This window comes from Artemia sp. Qi Xiang Cuo, chromosome 1, assembly GCF_049724085.1.
Source record: "Artemia sp. Qi Xiang Cuo chromosome 1, ASM4972408v1, whole genome shotgun sequence".
NCBI lineage: Eukaryota > Metazoa > Arthropoda > Branchiopoda > Anostraca > Artemiidae > Artemia > Artemia sp. Qi Xiang Cuo.
Window position 1 is genome coordinate 46184507 of NC_142794.1, and position 23335 is coordinate 46207841.

At 36.2% G+C, this 23335-nt stretch overlaps 1 protein-coding gene across 3 annotated transcripts in view; it reads left to right on the forward strand.

Moving 5' to 3' along the window:
• Window positions 1-1932: 1932 nt before the first annotated feature.
• LOC148956390 (uncharacterized) overlaps window positions 1933-23335 on the forward strand; it is a 33870-nt gene continuing 12467 nt past the window's right edge. The window contains exons 1-4 of one of the 3 annotated variants that reach the window (XM_089095124.1): window positions 1933-2072; window positions 7292-7400; window positions 14357-14559; window positions 17859-18066. In XM_089095124.1, coding sequence (XP_088951250.1) covers window positions 7304-7400; window positions 14357-14559; window positions 17859-18066 — 508 coding nt within the window. In that variant the 5' untranslated portion in view covers window positions 1933-2072; window positions 7292-7303. Of the gene's footprint in view, window positions 2073-2199; window positions 2225-7291; window positions 7401-14356; window positions 14560-17858; window positions 18067-23335 lie in introns of those variants that run through there. The other 2 variants (XM_089095127.1, XM_089095132.1) reach the window with 2 other exon arrangements.

Sequence of the window (23335 nt, forward strand, 5' to 3'; positions counted from 1 at the left end):
GCCATAGTAACAAGTATATGCGATGAGTCGAGGAACCATTCAGTGACCATGGAGACAGAAGATGGAGTGGTATACCGGCGCAATATGAAGTTCATAAGCCCCAGATACAGTACCAATGAGTGCACCTACCGGTCAAACTACATGCCATCGTTTACAGACGTGGAGTTGCCGAAGATACTTGAACCTACCAAAGAGTCACCAAAAAAGGCCAGCCCATCCAGCGATACCAATCGAAATCGTAGCCCGCTGGAAGAATGTTTTGAGGTACCAAGAAAACATCGACAACCAAGTTCTCAGAAAGTGCATAACACCCTCCTTCTTGCTCCAAAGCTAAAACTAGGGTGCTTCAGCCATATAAATTCGGGAAGACAACAAGATCAAGGAGAGTCTTAAAGGTATTGGCTAGATTAAATGAATAGCCTCGACCATCACTAAAAGATGATTTGAATAACAAGAACGTCAAAACAAGGAAGATGTAGTCCTAAGGTTATAGTTCTCAGCCTATTCTAGTTCTGAAGTAGTTTTCAGATTTTTCTAGATAAAGTATTCAATATATGTTTGGTACAGCCATACAATCCAGAACATACTCGAGAAAATTGCTCTGTTGATCTAAGGTAACCGGATTATACTCGTCTGTATTCGGAGATAATTAGCTGAGGCTCAAGGGAAAAACTACGTTGTAGTTATTTTTTAATTAAATGTTTAATATATAGAAATGATATTTTGATTAGCTATATAATAAAATACGTTCTAGGCGGCCTGCTGTACATAACTCTTTGTTGTTTTTTCCATAATTTTGTTATTAAAAAATTATATTTTCATCATTTCATTGTTTGGTATATTCGTTAGAATTAACCAAACTTCACTTCTCAAGTGTGTTCTGGATTGCACAGTAATATCTATGTTTGTTTATTTGTAATGTTGCTTATGTTATATTTATTTTGTAGGTACTTGGGTTATAATAGATATTTGATAATTATCTTTTCTGATGTTTGCCTGTTTAATGCTTAACGTTTGATGCATACTCGACATACCCCACTGGTCGTGTTCCGTTTAAGTATAGTTGTCGTTCTTAATATTGCTCTATGCTTTAATCTTTTTTTAAGACTAATTTTTTAAGGGCTCTGCACACTTTGCTGATTTCGGGAACCGATTTCAGCATTAATGGGAAACAATAGCGGTAAGAAAAATTTGTTGAAAGAAAAATTTATTGTGCGAGATGTTCAAAACAAATAATCATGGACACAAAATGTCAACTGGAGTTTATTAATAGTTGCATGATTGATCTCAGCAGAGTTCCCAGTTTAGTTCTCAGCTCAGTAGCGGGGTCTTTCACCACAGACATCTCTGGCTGACTATTTATTTGTATCCCTATTTTTTTGTGATAATCATGATGAAAATCGGCACTGATTTTGTAAATCAGCGCCGAGAACTAGAAAATTTTTCAAGCTCAAATCGATGCCGATTTCTTTTAAAATCGGCACTGGTTTGGATATCAGTTCCCGAGATCAGCTACTTGTGTACAGCCCATTAAGGGCTAGGCAGACGTAGCTGATTTCGGGAACCGATTTCAGCATGGGTATATTCCACGTCGAGTTATTCTAATTAATGAGGCTAAAAGGCGGGGTTTATTGACGTTTTTCAGTGATTAATCATCATTAATTACGATTGATTTACGATAATCATTAAATACGATTAATTACCAGCCTAAAGCTCTTAAGACCTAGTACATTCCTTGTCTAGAACGTAAGTAATGATGCTCAATCACCAAAAAACCGTCAGTAAGCCCCGCCTCTTAACATCATTAATTAGAATCATTTAACGTGGAAAAGACCCTTGCTAAAATCGGTTCCCGAACGCAAAAAATATAGCGCTATCTAGCTAAATATTTATGTCCCTAAATATAGTCGCGGATAATTTTAACAAATTTAAAATAAAAAAGCATTTGAATGATTATTAATCATTGTTGTTGTTAGCGCATCCCAGTTCCCTCTCCATTGGCATTGACCTAGGTACAGCCCTAGGCTGTAAAGTAATTGAACATTGGCTGTGTACTGGATACTATCTTATCAGTAAAATATTCAACAAATCCTAGCAAAGTGTCCTTTTTGGCTATATTTTCAAAGGAGCTATAATTAGGCTATGTGTTTTTTTTTCTTATTTCAGAAATGGTGATACAATTATAGCTCTTCTGAAAGGAACCCTAAAATAGCCTAACATAAGGGTAGTACTATTTCATTCTCCAATTGATATTCTTTCCAAACATGGCCTAATATTTGGTAAAGAATAGTAGCCTATATTCCACTACTAACATAGAGACAAGGTGAACCAACTGCTCAATACCTTTTTTTGCTCTTTTTATATATAGGTTAGCTAGTAATTGCAAGCTAGCAAAAAGTAGCTAAACTTTCTGCTATCTTGAAAAGGACTAGGCTTGGAAAATGAAGCTTTCAGTAGCCTAATGAATCCAGGGCCCAAAACATACTCTTGGAAGGTATTGCCAGTAAAATTCTACTTTAGTTACTTTTATCTATCTTGGAAAGGGGTGAGGTTAGGAAAATGAAACTTTCAGGGATGGGTCTACAGGCTAAAATATGTCCTGGGAAGGTATTTTGAAGTAATTATCTCCTCTCCTTCTCTCTCTAGAGGATCCTGAAGTTTGCCTACATGACAGGTCTATACCTATTGAATTTTTGATGAAACAACATTTTACCTTAGTTTTCATTTATAAATTTCTTTTCTCTGGTTTTTGTTCTGAAAATACAATTTCTGTTATTTGAGTAGAATTTTAAGCTATATCAATTTTAATTTTCTAGATTTAGGAAATGTGTTTACAGATCTGTGAAACCTCATAAATTGGGATGGAGCAAAGTTGTGAAGCTGACAACAGTTTTGTTGTACTTCATTTAAGCAGAAGATGTATTTTGGAAGGTTTCACTTTATCACTAGCACATGTATTTTTACAGGTCATCAAAAGTCACTACCCTCTAGAGAGAGGGATGGGAAATAGGTACTTCAAAATACCTCCCCAGGACAAACTTTAGCCTGTAGACCTATCCCTGAAAGTTTCATTTTCCTAGCCTAACTCATTTCCAAGATAGCAAAAAGTGGCCAAACTAAAATTGGTAAAGTTCTACCAAATCATATTATTGAGTTAGGACTAAAGTGAATACACCATTTGATGCCTTTTTTTATGCTGATTACAAATATAATAATCATTTCTATCAGAAATGAATTTCAGCCCTTCCCCCCTTCCCCTATATATGCCAATTCAGGGTTAGGTTGGGTTGGGTATATATATATAGGGGGGGGGCTGAAATTTATTTCCGATAGAAATGATTATTATATTTGTAATCAGCATAAAGAAAGGCATTGAAGGGTGTATTCACGTTAGTCCTAACTCAATAATATGATTTGGTAGAACTTTACCCTAAAATTTTACCAAGTGCATATTTATAAAATTTATCAAGTATTTTGCTTTCTGGCCAACCATCTTTTCCAAAAAAAGTAGTTGAATCACATATAGTACTGGGTAGTCCGTAAGTAAGGATTTAAAGGAAATTAAAACTTCATAAAAGAGGTAAACAATAAAGCTTTGAACATATTGGGGTTGAGGAGATGTTTTTTCAGCTGTGGTGGCCTCAGGCATATTGGTGCTTCAATGAGCTATTAGCAGTAGGAGCTGATGAGGAATCAGCACAAAATATATAATACAAACTCAAAACATCAGCATAATTTTGTATTCAGCCTAGGGCTATATAATATCAAGTATACTATATAATATATATAAATCAAGGGAGAGGGGTATAGGATACAGTTATCTTGGTGATAATTATTTGGAGAGAATGCAGAATTACAAATAAATGGCATGTTTATCTTTCTGCCCAAATTAACTCAACATTCTTAAAATTTGCTCTTATTTTACATCAGTTGTTAGTTGAAAATGCCAATTTAAAAAACAAAACAAACAGAATCATTAAATTTTGGATATACCTTAGGGTTATATCAATATATTAGGGGGGGGGTGAGATGGAGTTAAGCCAAAAGCAGCTTTGTACATAAAGTAAATATATTTTTTGTAATACAATGAAGTAAGAATTGTCTTATTATAACAGCTAAAGAGCTTGTGAACAACTGACCTAAAAAGAAACCCATAGAATATGCTTTCTTTGTAGACCAGAAATAAAAAGTTTGTCCCCTTCCACCAAACACAAATTTCCAAGCACTTCAAATTATAATTTTATAAATAAAAATTATTATCGAATTGCATTTTCTTCCTTTAAAGTTTTAGATGATTTTTTGACAAAAAGAAACATTTTATTTTGACTCATTCACTTTCCAGTTATATAAAATTATGTTAATTAGTGGTGTTAGTATAGTATCTCTTTCAATGAAACAAAATTATTTTGTAAGCCAGTTATGATAAAAGTTGAAAAACAAATTTTCAAAGATGATGCTATATCAGCAATAGACCTATAGTGTAAAATTTGTATTTCGATTTGAAATATATCATTGCACTTAAGAATAATAATAATAATATAATGCAAAACAAATAGGCCACAGGGCCTCTACAAAAATTTTTTAAATTGAAAAAAATTGTAGGCACTTTCACTGTAGTATTTGTCCAGTTCCCCTTGAACAAGTTTAATGAGTTGGCATTGATGACTTCAAAGGGGAGATTGTTCCAGTGTTGTGTTACTTGGTTCTTGAACGCCCAACAGCCGATGTCCTTTTGGAACCTCTCCTCTTGAAGCTTGAGGTTGTGACCACAAAGGTTTGTGTGGCTGAAGCTGAGAACATCAGTAGCCTGGATGTTTTCGTAGGTGGCGTAGCAAAGCTTGTATACCTCAATGAGGTCTCCTTGGTGCAGTCAATAAGCTAGTGAAGGAAGTTTGAGCTTGTGGAGCCTATATTTGTAGGGTAAATTTTTCCAAGTCAGATGGAACTTTGTAATTCGTCTTTGAACTTTTTCAAGAGCTTCAATGTCTTTGTTGCAAAAGGGATGTGTAGTGCAATGACCATATTCAAGGATTGGCCGTACTAAAGCTTTGTAGAGAAGGTAAAGGGTCTTATCATTTCCAAAACTGAAGTTGTGCCTTAAAACTCCTGCAACACGATTTGCTTTCCCAATAATGCTGTTGTAGTGGGTCTGGAAGTCGAGGTTGCTGTTAATGACAACTCCCAAGTCGTGCTCCTCCTGGCATAAGGTGATTGGTAATTATCCTAATCTAATATTCATAGTGGATAGTAGGTTTCCCTATCGTTAGCTTTTGGCTTTTGTCAATATTGATTTCCATCAACCAGTTGGACATCCAACTATTGAGTTTGTCAAGGTCCTCTTGCAGAGATTGTGCATTGGCAACTGTTTTGATTACTTTATACAGCTTGGTGTCGTCTGCGTACAGTAGAAACTCAGAGTTGATTCCTTCTACTAGATCATTGAGATACAGTTAAATAAGAGAGGGCCAAGGACCAAGCCCTGGGGAACACTACTGATTACCTCTACTTCAAGTGTGCTCAAAACTCCTTCTTCTAATACTGTTTGAGACCTTCCAATAAGAAACTGTTCAATCCAATTAACTGTGGTTCCCGGACCAAGGTTGCAGAGTTTGTCTAAAAGGTAACAATGAGGTACTTTGTCAAAGGCCTTTTTAAGGTCTATGTAAATGACATCAACTTGATAACCCTTATCTGCATTCATTTTTCAGTTTTCTACCGCCATAAGAAGGTGTGACTCTTCAGACCTTCTCTTCAAGAACCCAAATTGCTTGCTAGTGATTATCTTTCTTTTGCTCAGGTGCTCAAGGATGTGGGCAAATATCACAGATTCCAGTCTTTTGCAGGTTATGCAGGTTAGACTGGTAGGGCGGTAATTTAGGGGATCTTGGTGGTTTCTCGTTTTGTGCAATGGTACCACCGTTGGCTTTTCTAGATACTTAGGGAGTTCATTTGACTATAAGGATTTCTGAAAAGTCACCAGTAGGGGCTCTGCAATTAGATCTGCAGTTTCTTTTAACACTCTGGGATGAAGTCCGTCCGGACCTGGTGATTTGCTTATCCCTAGCTCTTTGAGTTTCTTTAGGACAACCTGTGGGTCTATCTTAACCCTGGGTGTTTGGTCAGAGACTATGTTTTGCAGGGTTGGTAGTGATGACTGAATAGGTTCCTGGGTGAAGACGGTAGTGAAATATGTATTTAGTAAATCTGCTTTTTCTACAGATCTTTCAATAAGGAGTTCAGTTATAGGGTTTTTTAAGCTTGGAATGTCTGGCTTCGCAATGCATTTAGAATTTATGTGGTTCCAAAATATTCTGGGGTTTTTCCTCATAGATTCTGCAAGGTTTTGCTCTTGCATGCTAGCTGCTTGCCTGATTTGTCACCTCATCTTGTTTCTTAGCCTTGGGTAGGCTCTTTCTTTGAGAGGGCTTGACTGGTCAGCTAAATAATTTTTCCAACAGGCGTGGATCTTTTTTATGAGGTCCAAAGAAGCGTGTCGCAGGGTTGGTCTTTTATAATGTTTGGCATATGGTATGTGTTTCTCCTCAGCCTGACACATGACGGAGAGGAATTTGGAGTACATTTCCTTACTGGTTTCAGTCAAACTAAACTCTTTTCCCCAGTCCTCTGTGCTGAGGTCATTGCGCATTGCAGCAAAGTCTGCTCTGTTGTAATTTTTTCTTGGTGTTTTTTTGTCTTTTCTGCCATTAGCCAAAACCTGGAAGCCTACTATACAGTGATCAGACTTTCCCACCGGTGCTAGTAGGCAGATGTCCTCTATCAGTTCTGAATTGTTTGTCAGTAGCAGATCCAATATACTTGGTCTATCCATACCTCTGGTTTGGGTGGGCTCTAAGATCAATTGGTTCAGATGAGAGTTATTCACCACTTCTAAGAATTTCGCCTCGGGTGATGTTGGGTTTTGCGAGTGTATGTGCTGTCTAGACCAGTTGATTTTTGGTAGAATGTTCAATGGAACCATGTAAATTACATACTTTTAATTTTTGGTTTCAGTGGTGTATGCTTTTAAACACAATAAAGATTTTTGCATATCACAAGCCCACTGCAATCAAAGTTTAAACAGATCAACTTTAGTTAAGTATAAAAACCTGCAATATGTATAACAGAATTTTGCAAAGATGAGAGTATTATTTTTTACAGCTCAGTGTAAAAACTACAATATAATTGTAAATTTTGGTTCTAATGGGCTCAAGCACTAACCTTGCATGTAGTTTGCATTAATATACAAAAAGAAAAATTTAAAATTCAAAAACAGAATTGTCTTTTTTTATAGATTTGTTCAATTATGGCAGCTGATTCATGGATGCCTTATGAAATGCTACTTGATGAATTGAAAAGAGGAGAATTGGAGCTTGAACATAAAAAACTATTCTTAAAAGAAGGTAATTAGCTACATGGCCCAAATTTCATGTCGAGTGGTTTTCTAGATGAAGAGATTTTGCAAGCTATATTTATAGATAGTAAATAGGCGACTTGGCTTTTGAGCATTGATGGGAATTAGCCACTTGACCCCAATTTCCATTCAAGTTCTTTGCTAGATGAACACATCTTACAAGCTCTTATTAAGTAAATATAGATAGCCTAAGCATTTGATTTGTGATTATTGGTTGTAATTAGCCACTTGGCCCAAACTTTTTGTCCAGTGGCTTTCTAGATGAACAGATTTTGCAAGCTTTTGTTAAGCATTTATAGACAGTAAATATTTGGCTTTTGAGCATTTATAGGAATTAGCCACTTGGCACCAATTTCTATTTGAGTGGTTTTGTAGAGGAACAAATTTTGCAAGCTGTTGCTAAGTATTTATAGATAGTAAATACCTGGCTTTTGAGCACTGACTTTTTTCATCTTTTCTTCTTTTGTTTATTAGTGTAAATTATAAACATCAGATTTGCAGTAGGATTTAGTTATCTGATGAAATCTGGAATTGAACACCAAATTTGTCTTTACCTTTTTTTTCTGCTTGAAACTGTTAGTAGACACAGAGTAAGGACGTCTAGGAAGCACCAAAGGGGGGGGGATGGTACTTTTTTCATTTTTTCAGAATGTTGTTTATAACATATGTCTCTTGTATTGGTTGAAAATGGACTGCTAAATCAGAATAGAAATTTACATTTATTAGTGCTTTTTTGTAGGTTTGCTCAAGCACTTTTGAGAAAAGTGAACTTAAAAAAGAAAAAAAAATCAAAGTTAATAGGGGGAACTATTGAGCCTGATCTCAGCAGACAAGGCAACTTTGCACAATTTAATAGCATATTTAGGATTTTAGTTCAGTGTGGGGTGTGTGTGCATAAGCTGTAATCTACTGAGAACTCAGACACTAAAACTTATTCTATTCCTAGTACAAAATATGCTCCTTTTTTATTATTGTTAGTATTTGAGCGTAAACTGACTTTTGAGCTTATCTATCTCTGAACTATGAAGTCTTGCTAAATTTGTTACAAAACTACATAAAACACTGAAAATGTGTTTTCTATTCTGGTGTGCTATGACTTTCTCCCAAAGCCAAGACAGTTCATAGTCTGATTGAGAGGCACGGCTAGCATAAGCCTTTTTCATGAATATATAAAAATAGTGTCATTTTCCCTTGTTGATAGATCTATCACCCATCCATACATCTTGGGGCAGAACTAAGGTAGATAGGCTATAGAACTTTAGGGATGATCAAGACTTCTGGGTTCACTCAAGACAGATAACATTGACTGGACTTGTATGCAAAGGGGGGGGACTGAATTTGCTTGGACACACTGGCGAACAATTGACTTAAGCCTGATACCTGATATCATGTTTTAGGTTTGATACATGACCAATAAGTCCCCTGGACTCTCAGGCGAATGGGGGACGTTTAGTTTTCCAAGTGCTTTGGTAAACAGCATGGGCAAACGGTGGGAGTAGCTGTGACTCTCAAATTGGACAAATACTTGTGTGTTAGCTTTTGGAGAGGTACGCCTGCCTAGAGTCTCAGGTAGGTTGACCAAATTTTAGGATTGACACATGACCATTAAATTGCCTGGAAGTGGAGGTGAACCAGCATCCAATCCAAAGCCTAACAGGGTTGGCCCAAGTTTCTTAAAATACTATTCATGTCCATCCTGACATTGCAATTGATCTAGATAAGATAAGATATTTATTTCGAGAAATTACTATCACAAGCCCTGAAGGGCCGAATTCGAATTTCGAAGTCCATAAAAAAAAAAACAAGCAAGAAAATCATAACAAAAGCACAACAATTTAAAGATTGGCAACCAATGAAAAAAAAAAAATAAAATAAATAAATAATCAAATATCGGAATGCTGTATGATTCCTTTGTCACTTATATTAAAAAACTTCAAAATGGCAACTAGTTGATAAGATAAAAACTAATAAAACTGAAAAAAAATAAATAATATACACATTAACAAATGTTTAAAAAACAACATAAAAAGGGGATAGGGAACAAAAAAAAGAGTATAGAGAAAACCGAGCTGTTTCTTTTATTATATAAGAGAAACGACAAAATTTATGCACAAATTAACCATTATTTATTATATCAGTAAAAAAAGGGATAAAAGATTTCTTATACCGCGATGTAGTACAGAGAATGGGAGATAAGGTGGGGATAGGCTGTGACATAGTTCGTGTAGGACGATTTCTATCAGGTACATGGTATTCAGGGAAAGGGTTCGCATTACGGGGGCTCAAAAGTGCCAACTTACCAAAACGGAGACACAAATTAATTCTTCGTCTCTCGAGGGTCTCTAGGTTTGAAATATTTAACAAATACAAATAGGGTATCTTGCCCTCTTTAAAAATAATTCTTAGAGCTCTCTTTTGGACATTTTCAATTTTTTGTGTTGCTTCATTAGAGAGGCCAGGGTGCCACACAGAACAAGCGTACTCTAATATGGGACGCACAAAAGAAATGTATACTTGTAGTAAATGTGATTGGGGGAAACTGAATTTATTTAAAAGTTTAAGGAGGGAAAGCGAGGAGTTTGCTTGTCGTAGGATATTATTTATATGGGTATCCCATTTCAAATTAGAAGAAATTGTAACACCAAGGAGTTTAAGAGATGTGACAGGGGTTTCAGGAGGAATAGGAGCAAGAAAAAGGGGAGGGGATTTAAGGAAACTTACTGAGACTATTGCGGATTTAGAAGGGTTAACTGTCATGTCAAGGGAAGAGGCCTCACAGGCAATACCTTGGAGTATGCCCATTGGGTTGCTAAAGATGTTTTTATGACATATCTCTAAAACTGTCAAGTCATCGACAAATTTCCATCTGTTGTCATAAAGGGTTGAAAGGGTGTTAATCATAAGAGAAAAAAGGAGAGGGCCAAGAATAGTCCCCTGAGGAAGGCCATTAAATATGGGGAAGTGATCTGAGAAACAATTTAGATATTTAACTGCTTGAGATCTATTAGAAAGAAAAGAGGCATCGAGCTTAACAAGAAAGTTTCAATGTGGAATTCATTTATAAGTTTATCTATGAGTAAATTGTGGTTAATCAAATCAAAAGCATTTTGAAGATCAATAGAAATTATATTAAGCCAAGTGTTAGGTTTTTCAAGTAATTTACCCATGGTATCAACAAGATGTATCAGGTAATGAGAGGTTGACGTGGATTTGAGATTACCAAACTGTCTAAGATCAATGAGGGGGAGGACTTTCATCTTAAGCCAGTCTGCGAGAAAACTTTCATACAATTTTGAAAAAATCGAGGTGAGGGTAATAGGACGAATGCCATTAAAGCCAGGCTTCCCATTTTTCTTTTTGATTGGGGTAATAAAGCCTTGTTTCCAATATTGAGGGAACTGTCCAGATTCGGTAATTTCATTGAACAGGGTGGATAGTGGTTTTGAGAGGTAATCACCGAAAGCTTTAATCAGAAGAACAGGAATATCTAAAGGGCAAATGCTTGATCGTTTTAGTTTTTCAATTTTTTTTGCAACATCAAGTGGAGAAATATGTGGGAGTGAAAAAGGAACAGAAATATCTGGAAATTCGTAAGATAGTCATGGGAGACTGTGGACAATAGAAGCCGGAAACTTATTGAGGTTATTAGCTGTGGTCTTTGGAGGTTCATTTATATTAAAATTTAGTTGTTCTTGACTCTTGCCGGTAAGTTTTTTAATTTCAGAGTACCAGTTCTTTGGTTTATCATGGCACAAGTATTTAATTTCATTTTTATAATAGGCTCTGGCAGCTTTTCTAATTTGACTTTTTAATTCCTTTCTTAACTTATTTGCTTCAGCTAAATTACCCCTTTTAAATAAGCTTATTTTCGTGCGGATTAATATTTTTATGTGATTATTTATGTAAGGTTTATCACTAGAGCACTTTCTGATTTTTTTTTCTGGGAAACATAATGAGTAGGAATCAATTAGTTTTTTGTGAAAAATCATAATTTTGTCATCGAGGTTATTGGAATTATAAAGGTCTGACCAACTTTCACTGGTCAGCCATGATCCAAAAGAAAAAAGTCCTGTGTCACTGAGGGGACGGCAAACCCCAATGGAGGTAGTAAAGGAATGTTCAATGGCTGAGGAGGGAGAAAAAAGAAGACAATAGTGGTAACTGCCTCCTAGTGGTGGCAGTGCTTGCAGGGAGTTGTAATACTTACTCCTGTTTGAACAAATAGCATCCAGAGAGGTGTTACCTTTTGTTGTAGATATTTTAACCAGTTGTTTAATATTAAGAGAGTTACAGATAGAGTCTATTCTCAGGTCATTCGCATCGCCAAGAAAGCAAATACCAGCGTTCGGATACTTTGACAACACAAAATCAGCACTTATAAGAAATTGTTTAATAAATTTGCGTTTCTGGTCAATACGTTAGTTAGGGGAATGATAAAAAACAGTGGTTACAATTAAATTGAAATGATATGGCAGTACTTTCCGTCGAAGGCTCAGCCATAAAATTTCAACACAATCTGATAAGTTAGGGGTGGGGATGAGTTTAGGTTGGAGGTTATCCTGGACAAAAAATAATATACCACCCCCTTTTTTCCCAAGAGGATGATCGGGAGGGCGAAGTTTTATAAACTGAGTATAATTGCTAATTTTTAGGAAATCTGGGTTCTGGGATTGAACCTCTGTCACAGCAATAATATTAATTTTATTACTTTCAGAGATACCCTCGAGCTCGGTAATTTTGTCAAAATTTAGGATCTCAGCATTGGTGAGTAGGAAAATTGGAGATTTAAACCAATTTGTGTATTGGGATTTTTTTTTCTATTCGGGATGGAGTTATTTGGGGTTGAAGTTTATGAGAAGGATGCTGTGGGTAAGGGTGTGGTTTTGAGGCATTATTAAAAGACGGGACTGGACCGGGCTTGAGAGAAAAGGAGGACAGCGAACAAATTATGGGAATATTATTAAGTTGGGATGGAACTACAGTGGAATTAGTCTTACTATTTGAAGTTTTAGAAACTCTGCATGGATGTGTTACCTGTGGATCATTCTGCCTGCTTACTCTTAAACCAGAGTCATACTGGTAGGGTAGCCAGGGGGGGATAAAGTGCAAGGGAAGGGAGAAAGGTTTCCTGGTGATCTGGGAATAAGTCAAATTGGGAGTGATCTTTATATGGGGGTTGGGGGGGGGGGGCAAGATGATGCTGAGGGAGAGAAGTAGGGTGGGGGTGTCTGAGAGGGGAGGGGTTGGGTTTGTTTCGGCAAATAACGGGTGGAGTCCAGAACCGGTCGGCAACTTCTTGGACGCACGGAGAAGAACGGAGTCGAAAGGAAGTGGATTTTTGGGAAGAAAATGAGTGAGGGGGGTTTGGGGATGGTCCGAAGTGAGTCAAGTGATTGTGGGGGTTGGACTGACTGGGCAGGCGTAAGTACATGGGGCGGAGGATTGTTTCGAGGGATGGGTTCCTGAGGTATACTGCGCTGTATCGGGTATGCAGGGGGATAAAACTGAAAGTCGAATGGAACACGAACTAGGGGAGGAGGGGGGGGGTCGTGAATACTTTCGGCGTCGCCCTAAAAAACGTTGGGTTACCTTGTTACCTTGACTGGTAACAGCTGGGACTGCCCAAGTTTGTGCACTTGTTTTTTGTTTGCATCTCGATTTATTTCGTAAAAAGGAAGGGGGGACATAAATATGCAGGCTATCACACCCAAAACAACGCCCACTTGATGCTAACTTACATAAAGGAACGTGGTCAAAATTACACTTCCAGTGAAATAAAAACGACATAAATGCAATAACGAGCACTTCTTTTGGTCGCACTTGTTATATAAAAATTGAGAACAAACTCTTGGACTAGATTCATTTTGTTCTTTGAAGTTACGGGTAATATATCCATGATTATAGGGGCACTTTGGACCTAATTTACAATTTCCTTTCTTAAAAAACTTACAATTTTTTATAACACTATTATCAGGAATACTTTTTTCCTGCAGCTTGAGAAACTTAATCAGAATGATTATATTTCTCTATGGACATCCATTTGCTTTGGCACATTAAAGACTTTAAGTGTTAATAAATATAATTTCATAGTCAGCTAAACAAGGAGGCTAGCTCTGTGAAACCAAACTACACGTTTTAACTACACGAAGCCAAACACGTTCAGCACTAAGTTTTATTGCAACGTCAGTTACTGCAGAATCATGGTCAACAGGATAGTGGTGACTTGAGATATACATTTTCTGTTGTATTTCCTCTCACCAAAGGTTTTTTATGGCATACAAAAGTCGACAAAAGTACAAAGTCAAGGAAGTGCTAATTTGATAAGAAGTTCTGAGTTTTCACATCCTTTTTAAGGGCCTCCAAAGCTGATCAAAGGTCAACTAGCCATTTCCTCAATGCCTGCACTATAGGGGAGACCGGGGCATTATGGACACTCGGGTAATATGGACACGCCAATTCTTATGCACTCCTGGTGACTCTTGATTAAAATGCATTATAGCCAAAATAGGTGGCATTAGTGCTAGAAACACGTGGTTAATGGATTCTGTTGCTTGGATTACACATTCATTCCTGAGAGTATAAATTTGAAATTTTCAAAGGCAAAGTAAATTTCTTGGTTTTTACTGTATTAAGATTGTCAGCAAGTAGTATTTAGTTACAGATATTGTTTCAGCTAAGTTTAAGAGAGTGCTACTTAAGCTAGGAATTGGATAACTAAAATTTGAAATGGCACTTCATGGAGTGGACATGTTTTAAGTTTTTTATTGTAACTGATTTAGGGGCAATATGGACACCAATGACCAGGGTAATATGGACAGGGGTGTCCATGATGCCCCACTTGCTGGAAAATCTGCTCCACACTCAGATTATAATAGCTTGTTCTGTTTCAGATGGCAAGAACTACAAGTCTATTAATATTTTTTTCTAAGAACTTTTTCCCCCTAGCATCAGAAAAGGTCCAAAAAGCCAAAACCAATATTGGAGAGCAAAAAAGGAGGAGAGATGAACTTATGAAGGCTATATCTGAGATTGAGGAAAAAACCATGGGTCTGTCTTCACAAATCAGTGATGCTGAGCAGAAACTAAGCTTGTTCAACTGTGAAGTTCAGAGGCTAGAGGATTTGGAAAATCAGACACACCTGAAAAAGGTAGTATATTTAATGCTAATGAATAAAATCAAAGTTTGTCAAAGAAAATGATATTAAGATCTTAAAGGAGCAGAAGTAACATAAGCCTAAATCAACAGAAATTATTATGAAAGAATAATATATATATATATATATATATATATATATATATATATATATATATATATATATATATATATATATATATATATATATATATATATATATATATATATATATATATATATATATATATATATATATAGTAGCGGGAGCTCAGCGGTGAAGCCCCCGGGCCCTGGCACGCGGCAGGCTTCTATATATGGATTCTCATTGTCACTTGTCTTCTGAGGGAGCCATTTCTTGATGTCTTGACGCCCAAATGGATCTTAAATTAGAACTAGTGCCTTTGTAAAATTACGTTTTTTTTAATTGTATCTTTAGATTTTGCCTCAGTTTGTCTGTTTGTCATTATTAAAGACATATCGACGAAGCTTTGTTTCTTTTAATTGTTCAGGTGGTGGGACAAAAACTTCTTCTTTTGCCTTGGCCTGTCTTTTGTAATTATGAAAGATATATTGCCGAATCTTTTTTTCTCTTAATTGTTCAGGTGGAGGGACAAAAACTTCTTTTTCTTCCAAAGATTTATCTACTCCAGGTTTTTAATTTTCAAAGGTATGGTAGGCATTGATGACCTTATCCATGTCAAAATCCCAAATCCAATCATCATCGCTATCATTTTCAATTTTGACACGTTTGGATTCTTGCTGTCCAGGCTGATTTTCATTGACTTGCTCACATGCTCGGTGTCGCATGTCTTCTAACCGCGTGTGTCTGCTCTTCATTTGCATTTTTGACACGCTCTAATTGTCGTTTTCACATATTCTAACCACCCTTGTCTTTGATATTCATTTTCATTTTTGACACGTTTTTGGATTTTGATTACTTCAGACAATTTCGCAATGGTTTTTGCTTTAGCTGCCCGTCAAGGTGTTGTCGCGATTGATGGTGTAAATGTTCATTTTTTAGGCTTTCCTAAAGGCATTATCTAGTTGGTATCATGTTCAAACTTGTAGGCCTTATTCACGTATCGAGTTATTTTTATCAAACAAAAAAAACAAACAAATTTCAAAATTGTGAGGTATTTTACTAGTTTGAATTAAAACATGAAAATTGTAGCTCAGACACCATAAATGTTTTTGAAGTTTACATAATAACTTTAGTGATTCTGAACTGAACTTAAAAAAAATTTCAACTTTTTTTCATATCTTAAATACTTTTCATCTGTAACATTGTATACTTCATAGATATAAAAATGATACAATCACTCTTGTGGGGGTGGGGGGAGGATGATATAATGCATCAAACCTTTGGTTTTCTTTTTTAAGGTTTTTGAATTGTTGTAATCCCTTGTCAAAATATATGCAAATGTTTTTGCAATTCCCGGTTAACATTGTAGAAATATCCGTTTAGGAACAACATTACCATTCGGATGTTGACAAAGGGGGGTTGGTATAGTCACTGACCCTCTTTATGATGCATTATAATCATAAGGAGATCCAATCAGAAGGATGCACACAGATTATCAAGGGTCTGTTTTGGGTTGAAGTGCATAGCAACAAATCCGTTGAGCCAACGGGTGGTATACTTTAGCGTGGTAGATAAAGTTGGAAATTGGAAATTTTTGATCGATTTTCCATGGTTTGATTCACTGAGATTTGGTAGTCTCTGTAGTAGCCTTTGCTTGGGAAGTGTCTGAATTGTCGAAAGTCCCGAATTTCACTTAACATTTTATAGACAGGTAGCTACACACGAACAGGCTTCAAGATTTTGTACTTTTAGAATCCCCCACTTTCAAAACTTTGAAGGTTTTGAGCCACAAAATCATACGGCCTAAAATTTCTTAGGAGATCTCTGCTAGATTGTAGCTTTGTGCGCTTTGTATGGGAGCACTTTCCTGCGGAAGGTAGGGTGGGATTGGAAATGGAATACATCGCTGAAAACCTGTCCTCTCTGTCCTCTTGTTCCATGAATTTCAAGTGGATCAGAACACTTTCTTACAGAGGTAGGAGAAGTGATGTTGCGACTCCGGTAAACTATCACTTTTACGTCTGGATGGACTAAGGTACTCACCTCGTAAGCTTAAAGCCGCCTGTAGAAAAAGCATTAGCCTATCTTTCTGCTGAAAAATTAGTGGTAGAGATGGTGGTTTGGGGAGCTCAGTCCATGTTTTCCTTTAATCATGCAGTTTGAAACTCTTGGATAATTCCAGTTGAAATAAAGTATAACTCGCATACCTTACGGCTAGAAATCAGACGTTGGAGAGAGAATAAGAGATTATGTATTGGTCAGGCCACGGGCGTGCTTTGGTCCTCTTAATCACGCAGATTGGGAATTCTTTGAATTTTTTCAGCTGAAAAAAGGTGTAAAATGCCTTCTTTTCTGCTAAAAGTATGTCAGGGAGATTCGACGATAGTTATGCTTTTAATTATACATATCTAAAATACGTGTAATATTTCAGTTTTAGCGAGGTAGGACATGCTCATCTTTTCTAGTGCAATGTGCATGTGAAGAGCAATCCAATTGTATAATTTGAGACTCTTGTCCTTAAGGCTGCATGGGTCACCTGCCTTATGGAATCACATTTTATGGATATTTTGATCCGTCTAAGTGTAATGGCTATCTCAAAATTTTGATCCAATGTCATAGGGAGTTCCCAGGGTCTAAAAAGACACGGGATTTGTGCTGGTTGGCCTCCAATCACTTTTGGTATACAAGAAATATATCAGAGGCACGTCGCTCTTTATCTATTACAAAAGTATTCTAGTCTTTGCCCTCTCAAATACTCAAGATACATGTTCTTAGGGTATCGATTTCTAAGTGGAAATTCCAGGTCAAGTTCAAAAGATAGTGAGTGTCTGATAGCTTGATATTTTGGGAAATAATAATGTCAAATATGTAATTGGTTTCTTACTTTTTTTTCCTCTTTTATTGCAAAAACTTAACAGAGTATAGGTTTTGTGCGAGATATCCTCCAGAATGCTCCACTACTATCTCCATTTCGATTTGCTGGCGAATTTATGTTAATTGCTGCTACATAAACCTTTGTAAAAGTATTTTTTTCAATTGTTTTGCAATAAATCTCTTTAACGTCTAGATTAAGAATTATAATTTTCACTATTATCTTGACCTCCAAGTTTATATCAGAAGCATTGACAAAATAATGACAAATAAATTGTTGTCAAAGAAGATACTATCTTTAGTTCTGCACAGTAACTTTCTTATACCTTTCGTTTAAGTTTTTTCTTTCTTTCTTTTAGGTTGGAAAGCAGAAGGAAATACTGGTTTTGAATGATCATTTGTACAAAGTCGGTCATGATTTTGCGGCTAAAACTCTTTACAAATCCTGTGATATTACTTCTCAGTCGCAGCCGTTGGATTTTATTGTAGAAAAACATTTGAAAGCGAAGCAAGAAGTTACCGATGCCATTGAAAAGGCAAAGCTTGATTGTGAAAATTTACGCAAAGGTATGTGACTAGTGCAGTAGCTAATCGATTGATAAAATTCAGTTGTTACGATTGTTATCGGTTACCGTGGTTAACGGTCTCTAATCCCGACCACAGATGTGTTTGCATCAGTTGTATGGATAAATTTTGCATATGCTGCAAAGCAATTACTTTTGCTCATTTTAAGTTTCAACTTGTTCTGTACTTTCATGAAAAAGACTTTGTTTTCTGTCAATTAATTTTACTCGTTTGTAGTTTAAAACAGTTATGTAAGGCTTGGGTAATAAACTCGCGTATTTATATGTGTAGACCTAGTTGCTCAAGAAAGACAAGAATGAACAACACGAAGGTCGTTTCTTTTCTGAAGGTGGAAATTATCCATGGTGTAATGTGTCTTCTAATATAACTGTTATAATATGTCTGAAGCTCCTGTAGGTGGAAATTGAAGGCTTCCTTCTGCTTTCAATTGTTTACTAACAATATAAGTTACCAATTTTATCTTACCCCGTGGAAACAATATGAGTTAGCCAACTGAAAATGACCGGGCCTAATTTTCAGAACCAGTTGAATCTGGTAGGAAATGCAAAAAAAGGTCATCTTGGAAAGAACGTTCGATATAGGAAAGAAAATTCGAATCCACTTCCTTTCGACTCTTTTCTTCTCCGTGCGTCCAAGAAGTTACCGGCCGGTTCTAGACTCCACCTGTTATTTGCCGAAACAAACCCAACCCCACCCCCTAAGACACCCCCCACCGTACTTCCCTCTCTCAGCATCATCTTGCCCCCCCCCCCCCCGCCCCATTTAAAGAACACTCCCAACTTGAATTATTCCCAGATCACCAGGAAACCTTTCTCCCTTTCCTTGCACTTTATCCCTTCTGGCTACCCTTCCAGTATGACTCTGGTTTAAGAGTAAGCAGGCAGAACGATCCTCTTGTAACACCTCCATGCAGAGTTTCTAAAACTTCAAATAGTTACCGCTGTTTAGAGTCTCCGCTAGTACCTGCTCAATTAAATGCAATTGTATTTGAAAAAGATGGATTTGATCCCCCTGTCCCTTGTTCTCACTATCCAAGTTTAGCCTCCGTCAAGAATTCCACTAGAACCTCTGACCCCATCTGTGATATAAAAAAAGTTAAGTGTAAAAACGGTACCTTCACAAGTCGCTTTTGATTCCCCAAACTTTTGTTGAGCAACGCTGAAAGCCTTAACTTTGAAAAAATTAATGAATTAGACACCCATTCTAAAATATATATATTAGATGTAATCGCTATTACTGAAGTTCAAGCTCAAAATTTGCACATGTTAAAGATTAACAATTTTTCTCAATTTATTAAACTCAGACCAGAAAACCACCCTCGGGGTAAGAAAAGTGGCGGAATTCTGTTCTTTGTCCTTAATGATTTATACCCAAGTGAAATCCCAATTCCGTGTCTTACTCGCTTTGATGAAGTTATGTGGGTGTGTGTTCGACCTAAAGTCTTGCCACGTCCTTTTAATTTAATTGTCCTTTGTTGTTTTTATTACTCCCCTAATCAGAGATCCGCTGACAAAATAAATTTTATCGAAAAATTACATGCAAGTGCTGACTTCTTACTATCAGAATACCCAAATGCAGGAATTTTCCTAATGGGTGACGCAAACGATATAAGACTTGATTCTACATGTAACGCTTTTAATTTAAAACAGGTCGTTAATGTCCCTACTACAAAAGGCAATACTACTCTTGATTTAATTTGCACTAATCTTTCGAAGTTTTACAAACCCGTCTCCACTCTGCCCCCTCTAGGGGGTAGTTACCACTTTAGCTTTTTCCTATCACCGCTGGCTAAAGTTAAACAGTCGTTTTATATAACTGAAACCGCTTTAGACCTCTCACTGACTCAGGACTTTTCAATTTTGGCTCCTGGATTACTACTGAAAATTGGTCCACTGTGTATCAAACAAATGACTTTGACTACATGGCTTTATCCCTCCAAAATTTTTTGAGGAGTAATTATAAATTCCACTTCCCTGAGTAAAAATTTAAAACGTGTTCTACAGATAAGCCTTATGTTACTAAGTCTTTTAAAAAACTTATAAGAAACAAAATCAATTTTTTCAAAGCAGGTCGTACTACTGAGGCTAATAGTCTAAGGAAGTTCCTAAAGAAAAAATTAAGAAAAGCAGCTTCTAATTATTATAATAATAAAGTCAAAGATCTATATTCTAACAAGCCCAAGCAATCGTACAGAAAAATTAAAGAAATATGCGAAAAAAGTTCTTCCGACATTGATTTTCATATCCCTGAACCCCCTAATAAGACTGCCAACGATGTGAACTTGTACCTTGCTTCCATCGTGCAAAGTCTCCCCCTTTCACTGGCTCAAGTCCAACTATTCCTCCCAATACTTCCTTCTCCTTTATTTCTCCCTCTGATGTTATAAATAAAATTTTTAAGCTTAGAAAATCAAGTATTTGTCCCTTGGACATCCCAGTTGACTTAATTAAAGCCTTTTCGGACAAAATTGCTGAGCTTTTATCAAATATTTTCAACCACATCACAAAATTTGGTAAATTCCCAAGCTGCTGAAAACATGGTTTTATAAGACCTATCCCAAAAAAATGTACCAGTCTCACTTTCGCCAACATTCGCCCCATTACACTCACTTCTGTTTTTTCCAAACTGTATGAAGGTTTCCTCTGTAACTACCTTAAGGATAGAATTTGTCCGCGTATTGACACCCGGCAGTTCGGTAACTTAAAGAAAAACTTCCACCACCCATTACCTTGTGCACTTAATGCATACCATCGTAAGTAACCTTGATAAACCAAATGTCTGGCTGAACCTTGTCTTAGTTGCTTTCCAAAAAGCTTTTGACCTGGTTGACCACACCACCTTAATTCGTTCACTACTGGTTAACTTTAAACTTGATCTTCTGTTAGTAAATATTGTTATATTGTTTCTTTCAAATAGATCTCAAGTTGTTAAATACAAAAATATTTTCTCTAACCCCCTCCCTATATATTGTGGAATTCCTCAAGGAACCTTATTGGGACCATTTTTATTTCTAGTCATGATTAACGATATTGGTAAGGACTTTCCCCAAAGGTGGAAATACATGGATGACTTGTCGATCCTCGAAGTATGTCACAGGAATATTAAGAGTGATCCCATTGAAATTCTAACCCACATTTCGGATGAAGTTAAGAACCTAAATATGAAAGTAAATTCCACTAAATCAAATATAATGACGAAAAATTTCTTGAAATCTGCTCCCGTCTTCCTTGACCCTATCCCCCCAGATATTTCTGTGTCTTCCTTTAAATTACTTTTGGGTTTCAATTTCCTCTAATTTAAAGTGGGATATCCATGTGAAAGATATTGTCCGTCGAGCTAATGCGTCCATGTCTCTCCTTAAGCTCTTGAATAAATTTAACGTCCCCGCATTTCATTCTTTAAGGATTTATACTTCCTTTGTCCGCCCGCATCTTGAGTATGCTTGTCCAGTTTGGCATCCTGGCATCTCCCGTGATGAATCCGATAAAATTGAATTTATTCAAAAAAGAGCGCTAAGAATAATTTTTAAAGGAACTTTGGTACCATATTCACTCCTTCTAAAAGAGGCCAAGCTGGAAACTCTTGAGCACAGGAGAGGAACGCTGTGCCTCCGTTTTGGAAAATGCAATAATAAACCCTCGCACGGAAAACATTTTCCCCAAAAGACACTCCCCATCCAGACACCGCCTGCCACGTACTGTTTCTGAACCCGTCCCTACCTTGCCCCCCATCCGTTGTTTAACCCCCAGATATTAAAAAACTTTTGTCCCCTTCATTAGTGATCAAATAAACATCTAGTTTTTTGTTGTTTTTTTTGTACTGCTGATACCAATGCTTGTGTCCGTTTGGTTCTTCCAGTCCCTTCTCTTCTTATATAGTCTCTTTTAAACATTTTTAGCACTATTTTTTTCTCAATTTTTTTTTTGGTTTTTTTTTAGTTTGTTCCTTTTTAACTTTCTTACATTTGACACTTTTTGTTTTTTAAACTAATGAATGTCTTTGCCTTTCTGATATTGTTGTTTTCGGCACTGTTCAGCCAGTTTTTTAGTTGTTGTGCTATTTCTATGTTTTTTTTATTATATGACCCCGAAATGCGAATTCGGCCCTTTGGGGCTTGTGATAGTTATTTTTTGAAATAAATATCTTATCTTATCTAAGTGCCGTCTACTCAAAATATGATTGTCTTCTTTTATAAGATAGGGGGGTTTGCAATAACGGGTTTACGACGAAGGTGATCTCAATTTTGCACTTTTTATTTTGACTTGACGTCACGTTAAGTTTGAGGAGCTTGAGGCTCTCTTTGAAATTCCAGAAAAATCTGTTTTCAATGTTCAAAATTACTGTTCAGTTGAATCCTTATAGCAGTTACTAACCTTACCTCAAAATTCTTCGGGGTCTTTTTGTGCTATTTGGGGTGAATACCATAAATTTGTATCGTCTTTTTCTTGTATTCCTTTCATCCTGAAAAGGACTGCGGTTCTTTACGTCTGTGTGTAATAACTGACCACTTTTTTTTTTTTTTTCTTTTTCTTTTTTTTATCCCACCTCCTCTCCTCTCGGTGACCTTCGAATTTTCTTTAAAAATATCTCCTAATTAATCTAATGTCACCTACTCTTTTCTTAATAAAAAAACTTCTTCAAAAAATTCAATTTATTAATATTATATAAAAATTGAGCATTCCAAAATATACCAGGGCATGAAAATAGAGGTATACTAAATTTCAATTTTCTTACAATTTTTAGGTTCATCCGATGTTTCAGGCTGCCCTTCCACCTTAGGGCACCCCTTCTATCGTGACCTTACACTTTTCATATCCATTTTCATCAATCTCTATTTCCCCCGATATATAAATCACTTTTACCCCCGTCCACCAAAATAAGAATATAAAAAAAGAAAAAAACAGAAAAAAAGTAAATTAAATAAAAATTAATAAAAAAAGTAAGAAAGAAATGAAATACTCCACCTTTACAAATAAATACCAATACGTAGAATCTTTCATTATCTTCCTACTTCATTTCCTTTACCCTATTTACTCATCTTTCATTTACCCTTTGGCTGCTCAATCCTGATTAAAACATTATCATTATCCTACTTTCAATACTTCTCAATTCTCTTTAAAAACTTATCTTTATTCTACTTTTAATACTTCTTTTTTATCATTTTTTTATTTCAGTTTTAAATTACAACGTTTCAATTTCTAATTATAAATTCTAACAAAACTTTTTCTTTTTTTACACTCTTCTAAAAAAA